The 9502-nt window shown below is 34.4% G+C and overlaps 2 protein-coding genes across 3 annotated transcripts; one reads left to right on the top strand and one right to left on the bottom strand.

Moving 5' to 3' along the window:
* Positions 1-1889: 1889 nt before the first annotated feature.
* On the top strand, positions 1890-4427 carry LOC112490617 (metal tolerance protein B). Of its 2 annotated transcripts, none has more exons than XM_048468205.2 (2): positions 1890-2065; positions 3160-4427. In XM_048468205.2, the coding sequence occupies exons 1-2, from the start codon at positions 1964-1966 to the stop codon at positions 4390-4392; spliced, it is 1335 nt and encodes a 444-aa protein (XP_048324162.2). In that variant the 5' UTR covers positions 1890-1963; the 3' UTR covers positions 4393-4427. The 2 variants fall into 2 exon arrangements, with proteins under 2 accessions (XP_048324162.2, XP_048324163.2); XM_048468206.2 differs by having other exon boundaries at positions 1894-2065; positions 3163-4427.
* A 633-nt stretch (positions 4428-5060) lies between these two features.
* LOC107410911 (ras-related protein Rab2BV) lies at positions 5061-7774 on the bottom strand. Its single transcript, XM_016018394.4, has 3 exons — positions 7428-7774; positions 7089-7282; positions 5061-5762 (listed from the first exon to the last, which is right to left on the bottom strand). The coding sequence occupies exons 2-3, from the start codon at positions 7251-7253 to the stop codon at positions 5277-5279; spliced, it is 651 nt and encodes a 216-aa protein (XP_015873880.1). The 5' UTR covers positions 7254-7282; positions 7428-7774; the 3' UTR covers positions 5061-5276.
* Between the last annotated feature and the right edge of the window lie 1728 nt (positions 7775-9502).

Below are 9502 nucleotides of genomic sequence, written 5' to 3'. Positions count from 1 at the left end.
ATCGATTCAAACTCCTGTCCAACCTTTGGTTTGTAATTTTCGGCCACTTGGGGAATGTAAACATCATCCACGGATTTTGAATGTGACAGCAAGGATATGTTTTCAACTCGTCTACAATCTGAATTTGCTTCCAACTGTTCTACACTCATGTTTCCAATCTGAATTTGCTTCCAACTATTCTACACTCAAACCAGCTTCCTATTGATCAATTTGTAACCTGGTAGACGGCAAAGCAAAACTATCATGAGAGGTGGTAATATCTTTTATTTTAAGAAAGTTTAGTTTCTAAATAGAAGAGAAAAATGTTGCAAAAATAAAGGCACTTCAGCCAAAATCTGCCGAGTTTGCATTATGGTTGCTGATCCAGCACACTCTATAATGAAAGAAATAAATATGCGTGCATCAACAGAAAAAATAAATAAATAAATAAATCTGAATCATGGGGTTCAAAAAGGTTAATAGTACATATAAAAATGAAAAATATAAGTTGCAAAACAATGAAATAATTACATCTTTGCTAGATAAAGGGATAAAAAAATATTAATACATAACTCTTTAATCAATGAGAGGTTAACCAATCTACGCAAAGGCTATTAAAAGAATAAAAATAAAAAGCAATGATATCAATTTAATCTATTAACTTTATGTTTTATGCATATTAAGGGGATTATAATTATTCAAAGTTCTTATTCAAGACTAAACTAAGCAGTTTTGGAACGGAACATAATAGGATATATATACATATGTCTTTATGTGTGTGTGTAGATATAGGAATTACAAAATAGAATTACTTTGTGTTTCAATTATAACAAATTTATTTTCTCTTGTATAGCATGCATGGATTGGCCATTCGTATACTCCAAAAACAAGTGGTGTAAATATCTCTTCCGTGTTAGTATTATGATAGACTAAGTGAATTGATTATTACACAATGAACAGTAGGCATAAACAGTATGCGTGAACAGTGGTATTTATACACCAGGAAAGAAAAACAACATGCATACATTCATGCTTTTTCTGCGAAAAGTATCATTTTCTAAATTTTCGAAAATCATCAAAAAGATTGGCCATCGTTCAAGTTATTTCTCAACCCAAATCACAATCCCACATTTAACAATTTCAACTATGCAAAGATTATGAGCTGGTGGGTACAGAGAAGGGTGGCAATCATGGTGCGAGCTAGTGCGTTTGCAAGATGGCAATGGTGGTGCGATCTAGTGGGTTTGCAAGGATGGTAATGCTGGTTGCTGCTAGTGCAATTTGGAATTTTGGCTGGTTACTGCTGGTGCGATTGGGAATTTTGGCAAAGTTCTTTCGAGCTGGTGAGAGCGAGAATGTGAGCGGGAAGGGCTCAGGGGAAATTTGGCCAGCCATTCTCACGTGAGAGTTGCTTTGAAGTTGGGCCGTAGATGCCAACAGTGCAAATCGAAGGGCAAAAAATTTCATCACATGTTTGGTCCGCATACAACCCATGCGGTCTTATGGGTCAAACGTGGTCTTATGATTTACTTAAAAAAAAAAAAAAAACGTGGTTTTATGATCTGCCATTAGTTTTCCCACTTGTTGGGGGAAAAAATTGGATCTTTTTAACATTGATTTTTGGTTAAGAATTTTTTGATATACATATATATATATATATATTTTTTTTTTTTTTTTACATTTGATCATCTGTATTTCTTATCAGTAAATTGAATTGGCAAAAAAAAAAAAAATGATTATATTATAGATTTTGTTACCACAAATATAAAAATAAGAGATATTATAGTTAGTGCCGTCGGGGGTCTAATGAGAGTGACCAAGTCGTCCGCTATTTTTGTCGTTTGGGGGGTCGAAACCGAAAGAGAATATAACAAAAGAAAATGGAGAAAACGTCCTGTCTCTCTCAACTTTCTATGTACGCAGTACGCAATTAATTATTAATTTCCTTTTTCCATTTTCTTTTCTTTTATAATTATTTCCTTTTATGGCACCCACTTTGTTATTCCCTTTACAACATGATCGAGAAACCCAAGAGCTTCATCATCGAAGGCTCAAACTTGAGTCTTCTCTTCCTTCTGATTCACAGGTGTATTCTTATTTCTCCAATTTTTCTTTATTATTATTATTATTATTATGATTATTTATTTGAATAATGCATTATTGTTGTCTTGGTTGGTATGTGGATCCTTAATTTCATTATGGGTTTAGAAAGGGGGGAAAAAAAATCTTGGGTTCTTGATGATTTGGGGTGTTTGAGGTTGTGGGCAATATGTTTAGCTCCCCTGTTGTTTGGATAGGAATTTGGCTTTTGCAACTGATCTTTGTTTTGCAGTTGTGTCTAATGTATGGTTTCAAATTCGTATTTTTTTATTTATATATACCTATATATATGTATATATGTCTATGATCAGCTGGTTGGTAGAGTTTCGGAATCACTAATTTCGGTTCGTCCAGAATTTTTAGTTGTAATGTTGAAGAGGACATTGCGATAGTGTTGGAAGTGGTTTGCAAATGAAATAAGACGAAACGTTATTGTCCATAGTGTTTGAAGTTAACAAAATTGAGGAATGCTTGTAGATTTCGTATCATATAGCAATATATATCTTACATTGGGGAACTATGCCTGATAAAGCCATGAAGTGAAGCAGACTGTTCTAGATATATATGCGGCAGCATAAGAACAGGTTCATAAGCAATTAATGAATTGTTAGAAATGCTAGAGATTGCACCAATTTAGATCAAAACTCAGTAAATCACGGACTCACCGGTGGTGGTTTGGTTATGCCTATAGGAAACTAGTGACCGCATGTAGTTCAAGAGCAGAAATAAATGATGACCCGAATATCTTCCTTGCTTCATGATTTTGAAGGTTCTACGAATGTCCCAATTTTCATATCCAAATTCAAAAAGCTTTATTATTTGCAAGTTCTATGTCTTGATACTTATGCCTTCTAAATAAGAACTAGACACTTAACTGAAGAGTCCTTATTTTGGAAATTGCCAACATAGTAGGGATTTATGTCTGGTTTTCAGTGTCTGCTAAATTTTAAAATCAAATTAGAATTTCTATTCTGGTGTGACATCAATTACTATGGAAGCCCAATTGATAAACTATATTATTGAATTTCTATGTCAAATATGTTTGTTTTCTTTCACTGAATTAGCGATTACTTGATGAAGCAGATGGAAGACGAGGAGATGACACCCATTTTAAGAACAGAACCCCAGCTGGAAATTGAGGTTCCATTTGTATCTGAAAATGTACTGCCTATGTCACCACAATTACCTTGCACTTCTGTTTGTGCCTTTTCAGGACTAGAAAATAGTATTTTGGAGTCGGAACAAAGATCAAAGTCAGCAATGAAACTTTGTGGACTAATATTTTTCTATTTATTAGTTATGATGGTAGAGATTGTTGGTGGTGTGAAGGCAAACAGTCTTGCTGTAATTACAGATGCTGGTCACTTGCTCACTGATGTTGCCGGGTTCTCCATTTCTCTTTTCTCAGTATGGGCATCAGGATGGAAGGCAACATCAAACCAGTCTTTTGGTTATTATCGTCTTGAGGTTGTGGGTGCTCTTCTATCTGTGCAGCTTATATGGCTGATTTCTGGATTCTTGATTTATGAAGCTATTAACAGGATTTTCTACAGACGTGCAACAGTCAATGGGATTCTCATGTTTGCAATAGCAGCTTTTGGGTTTGTTATTAACTTCATCATGGTCATATGGCTTGGTCACAATCATGTTCATCATGCATGTGGACATTCTCATCATGATCATGCTCATGCTCATGCTCATTCTCATAAGCATGGTCATAGTCCCAAGCATGATCACAGTCATGGTCATGATAATATGCATGATCATAATCATAATCATGGTCATAAGTATCAGAATGATCATGAAAGTGAGGAACAATGTTCTATTTCTGAGGAGGAGAAGACTAGCATGGTCTCAAGCTCTGCACAAACGACCAAAACCTTAAACATTAACATCCAAGGTGCATACTTGCATGTTATGGTTGATATGATTCAGTCTATTGGGGTGATGATTGCTGGAGCAATCATTTGGGTGAAACCAGATTGGTTAATAGTTGATTTGGTCTGCACACTTATATTCTCTGTTCTCTCTCTCAGTACTACAATACCGATGATTAAAAATATTTACGGCATATTGATGGAAGGAGCACCGAGTGAGATTGATATAACTAGGCTAGAAAACGATCTCAAGTGTATCAAAGGAGTTCAGGATGTTCACGACCTACATGTTTGGGCCCTAACTGTTGGGAAGATTGTGTTGTCTTGCCATGTAATAGCTGAGCCTGCAGCCAGCTCTAGTCAGTTAATTTACAAGATAAGGGATTGTTGTGAAAGAACATACAGAATAAATCATGTAACTGTACAAATTGAGTAGTTGATTGCATATACATATTCTCTATTTTTGTTCAACCTTAATTTCATTCACATGGACTCTCTGAAATGAGCTAATATTTGGTTCTGTTTGATAAAGTTGAAAAGTGTAATATTCAAGGTTGGACTTCGGAACTTAATATTGGCTGATGAATGATGGAGTTGAGCGCTAAAATATGCTTGTTTAACTCATTTTTCGTATACGAATCTGAATTTGAGCTCCAATTCGATTTATAGTTGATTGTTAAGTTCTTTTTCCCGAAGGTGACTGCGTATAATTCATTAGGAATGAGCTAATTCAAGTATGACAGACAATGAAAACGTCATGATTATCAATCACCTGTAAACAACTCCATTTGATCTGTATCTAGTCTTTCATCCTAGTCAGGCCATGCTGAAGTTTATTTAGATTTGCTCACATAAAATGGAGCAGCGTCCGTTGATTAAACACAAAATAACTTTTCACAGTGAGTCAAATGGTATTTAGCAAAAGGGAGAAAAACAACCCAAAAAAAAAAAAAAAATTGGTGAGTCGAATTGTCGAATTGTTCAAAACTAAGAATAAAGCACTAGACTTCCAAGGACTGTTCTGCACCACTACTTCCAGATGAAATGCCTTGTTTGTTCCAAAACCACCGAAGTATTGATCAAGTTCCATTTTCCAAAGCAATATAAAGGAATGGGCATTACAACCCTCAAAAAGTGCTAACAATACTTTGTTTTTAAATTTCACAAGCTTCCTTATCACAACTCAATGAGGTAAATTTGTATTCTACAATGTCTCTCTCTCACTCAAGAAGAAAAAGAAAAAGAAAAAAGGAAAAAAAAAAAAAGAAAAAGAAAAAAGTCTGCCTTCTAGCAAGTCTTTCCCCTCTCTTCAATGTCCCCTTAAGTAGAGCAGCAACCTCTCCTCGCATTCCCTGAAGTCTCGTTAACATTGATGGTAGTTCCTTGACCAGGAAGGGTGGAATTTGTGGCTGCTTCCTGAGCTGCCAATGCTTTTTTGCTCACAATATGGTAGATCTCTGTTAATATGGTTTGAAATGCCTTCTCAATATTGATTGCTTCCAGTGCTGATGTTTCAAGAAATGAGAGACCTTCCCTCTCAGCCAATGCCTGACCATCATCCTCTGAAACAGCTCTAAGATGGCTCAAGTCAGACTTGTTTCCAGCCATCATAATGACAATGTTAGAATCTGCATGGTCCCTCAATTCACGGAGCCACCTCTGGACATTGTCAAAAGTTTGCCTTTTTGTTATGTCATAGACTAGGAGTGCACCAACTGCTCCTCTATAGTAGGCACTGGTGATAGCACGATACCGCTCCTGACCCGCTGTATCCCAGATCTGTGCCTTAACCGTCTTTCCTTCAACCTGCAACAGTTTTCAGATAGTTTGTTAGATTATCCAAAAATATATCTATGTTATCATAATAGATCAATGATTCTTATAAGATTAAAGATCCAGCTTTAGTTACCAACATAGTGATAATTGAACATGACATAAAAAACAGATAAATTGAAACGATAGAATATTCTCTACCAGCTGATGCAATTATGTCATATCAGGATATAATCTATAACAGGTATGTGTATATGGACATTGAAAAGATATGTGCACCATTAATACTGCAAATGGAACTTTCGACATGATACATACAAGTTGTCATTAATGGTTCATCATGCCCATTTCATTTTGGAGAAACCTAGTTACTTCTACAACTCACACACTCTTGTTTTTCTTTCCATCCATCCATGGCAGGTCATAAAGTCTATCAGGTAGTGGTCTCAATGCTTCAACCATCCACATTACCCAACTCCCCAAACTAGTTAACTACTTGCCTCCAGATGGGGGCATTCCTAACTTATCAATAACACTTTCAACCTGAATCATCAAACACGATGCACTTCAATTTGAGCTCTGCATCACAAAGACTATTAGACTTTTGCTAATTGATGGTTAATCGTGAAAATAAGGGACGATGAAGCAGGAGAGTCTTCTTAGTTAATCCTACTAAGTACTTACCCAGCAAATATGTGCTCTGTAAAATATCCATAACAAATGCACAGTACCACCATAACTGAGTGGAGAAAACAAGAAGTCCTAAACAGTACTTCCATTGTTTAGCAAACTCAACACTGACAATCAATCAGCCATCATTATCCCCAATATTGGCTCGGCTACAATATCGATGGTTGGCTTTCACACAACGTCGTGACCCGCTCCAGATTTTGACTCTCATGGAGCAATAACCTACCCAACCTCAAACCCCACTGGCCAAATATTAGAAAGAAGCAAAAAAGATAAAAAGAAAATCCAATGACCTTTAATCAATAGGTTACATCACTCCCAAAATAATAATAATAATAATAATAATAATAAATCAAAACGCACATTCAAAACAACAATAATCACTATAGTTATGCAAAGAAGACTCTTTGCAACACCCAAAAGTCACACGCTCACAAAAAACATTAGTCAAATGGAGATGTCGCTAATCAATAATCGACTGAATTATCAAGCACAAACCGATTAACGAAAAACAAAATTGAACAAACCAACCCAAATCTAACAGAGAGAAAAGATAAAAAAAAAAACTAAAAAAAAAAAAAAAATCAAAAAAAAAAAAAGAGATCGATTCCCAATAAAACAAAAATGAAAACAGACATAAATGAGCGGGAAGCAACAGATTTAACTTGCCTGGAGAGTTCTGGTGGCGAACTCGACGCCGATGGTGGATTTGGATTCCAAACAGAACTCGTTTCTGGTAAACCTAGAGAGTATGTTGGATTTACCGACACCTGAGTCTCCGATCAAAACGATCTTGAAGAGATAGTCATACTCATGGTCTACTTTATGAGCCATAACCCTCTCTCCACTCCGATCTCTCAAACCTAAAACCAAAATCCAAAATTCAGATCCACCATTAATCTATACAAACAACACACATAACACATATGCATACATATACATACATAGAAGCATGCATATGATACATACACACCAAAAGGAAAGATCTAGAAAGTTCGAGAACTTTACACTGAGGCGTACGGATCGAGGAGAGAAACGAACAAGATCGGAGAGCGGTTACTGAGAACTTAGAGAGAGAGAGAGAGAGAGAGAAGGCTTTGAATTGGAAGAAGAAGAAAATATATATATTTATATGTGTGTGAAAATATTGAGGCTGAAAATGGGAAAAGTAACTGTACGACGAATCGCAGATTCCGTCAAATTTGAAAGAGAAAAACAGAGAGCCCTCTTTTTTAGTGAGGACGGACTGAGTTGGGGACTGAGTTTTGGGTTTTTCCGTTGTGACTCGGAGTTATGATGCTGGCCCAATCAGAGCCAAGGAAAACGGCTAGACCGATGAAAAAGAGAGAGAGAGAGAGAGAGAAGGGAATGGGTGTGGGGGTTTTATAACGAAACGAAATGGCCTCATGAATTGGTTTGTGTTTTACGACGTCGTTTTCCATTAAAGGGACAAAAGTTTTGATTGTCAAACCTATGAGGTGGCAGTGGAACGGAGTGGTGAACTGGCAGAATCATAGGCTGGCAGGTGGTGCCAGAGGATGTTTAGTGTCTTCCACGCCTCTTTTATTCAGTTTTTGTCATTTTTTAAAAATTCAGTTAATATTTTAATTATTTTTAACTCTTTTTAAAATGTAATTATTTTATTTGTTTATTGATATTTTATTATTATACAATGTATCCTCGATGTTTGATTTATTTAATAATTTTCTTAATCTAAGTTGGTTATGCATGTGCACTGATTTTTTTTCCTGGGTTAATTGGCAATAATAATTTGCATTGAAATTGTCAAAAAGTGAGATAAAAGTATTGAGTTTTTCCACCAACATTCTATTATATTCTTTAACGTATTAATTAAATTAATGTTTTTTTTTTTTTTAGCTCTTTTGATTTTTATCATAGCTTTTTTGGGTGGATTAATATTTTTTAATGCTGAATCTCTTGAAGTTTGCAAGTCATGTATTAATAATTTTTAATTTTGTTTTTATTGAATACTTTAAATGCGAGCCAGTATAGGTGAGCATTTCACCTAACATTTTCCTTTAAATTACTTTACCCATTTGTTATAATTTTGTACATATATAATTGATATTTAAAAAAGTAGTATGTTGGGGTCATGGTATATTGATTAATCCAATGTTAAAAATAGTAATAATAAATTGAACAAGTTTTCAGGTAGGTTTGTAGAAAGGGATAGAATACCAAGTATAAATTGGAAGTGAAAAAAGATGTTTGTATCTCTATAACAAAAACTACAAATACTTTGAGATAATGTTTAAATAGCAATTAAAATAAATTTCTTTTATTACAGAATAATATCTTATAAATATGGTATTTTTTTACTTTTTCAATTCTAAAGTTTTTTTTTTTTCTTTTGGGTTTTTTGTTTGGGGTTAAAAGACAAACTATGGATGGTTGAAACGATTATAATCTTAAAAAAATATGAGCATTAACATTGAAATTGTTCCTTTCAAACTTTATGAAAAAAATAAAGTTATCATTTGGTCGCCCAACCAATCATGTATGTATGTTTTTTTATGAGATAATTACCACTTGCATATCTTTTAAGTTTTCAAGTAATTATTATTGTTATTATATTTTGGATGACCCGTGATATTTTATATGGAACCAATCATTAGCAAATGGAATCAACAGAGGAGTGAAATAAAAGTGATAAAAAGCAATTAGAAGAAAATATGAAAGTTCCAAATCAAATTCCCAACAAATTTAGAAGTGTCTTTATGTGGCAAAGCTTCATGTATTTATGGAATTAAAATTTCAACGTGCTGATAAGACAATTTAACTGATTACCATTATAAATTTATTTCTTTATATATTCTAAAGTTAGATAAAATAAATAAAATAAACGAAACCAACGCTGAAAATAATTGCTCTGTAAGAGGAACAGAAACTCCATTTTTCTCCATGCATTCTTGAAAGTGATTGAAGCCAACGCTACCTAATGCATCAGTACCACAACTACCAAATTCTTTTTACTATTTCCCTTTTTTGCTTTTTTTTTTTTAAATTCTAGAATGTCAGTATTGAAATTTGAAATTATTGTTCAAGAATTTAGTAGTTTTTCA

This window comes from Ziziphus jujuba, chromosome 10 (assembly GCF_031755915.1).
Source record: "Ziziphus jujuba cultivar Dongzao chromosome 10, ASM3175591v1".
Lineage (NCBI taxonomy): Eukaryota > Viridiplantae > Streptophyta > Magnoliopsida > Rosales > Rhamnaceae > Ziziphus > Ziziphus jujuba.
Note: the sequence above shows the minus strand (reverse complement) of the source record. Positions and strands in the feature narration are given on the sequence as shown.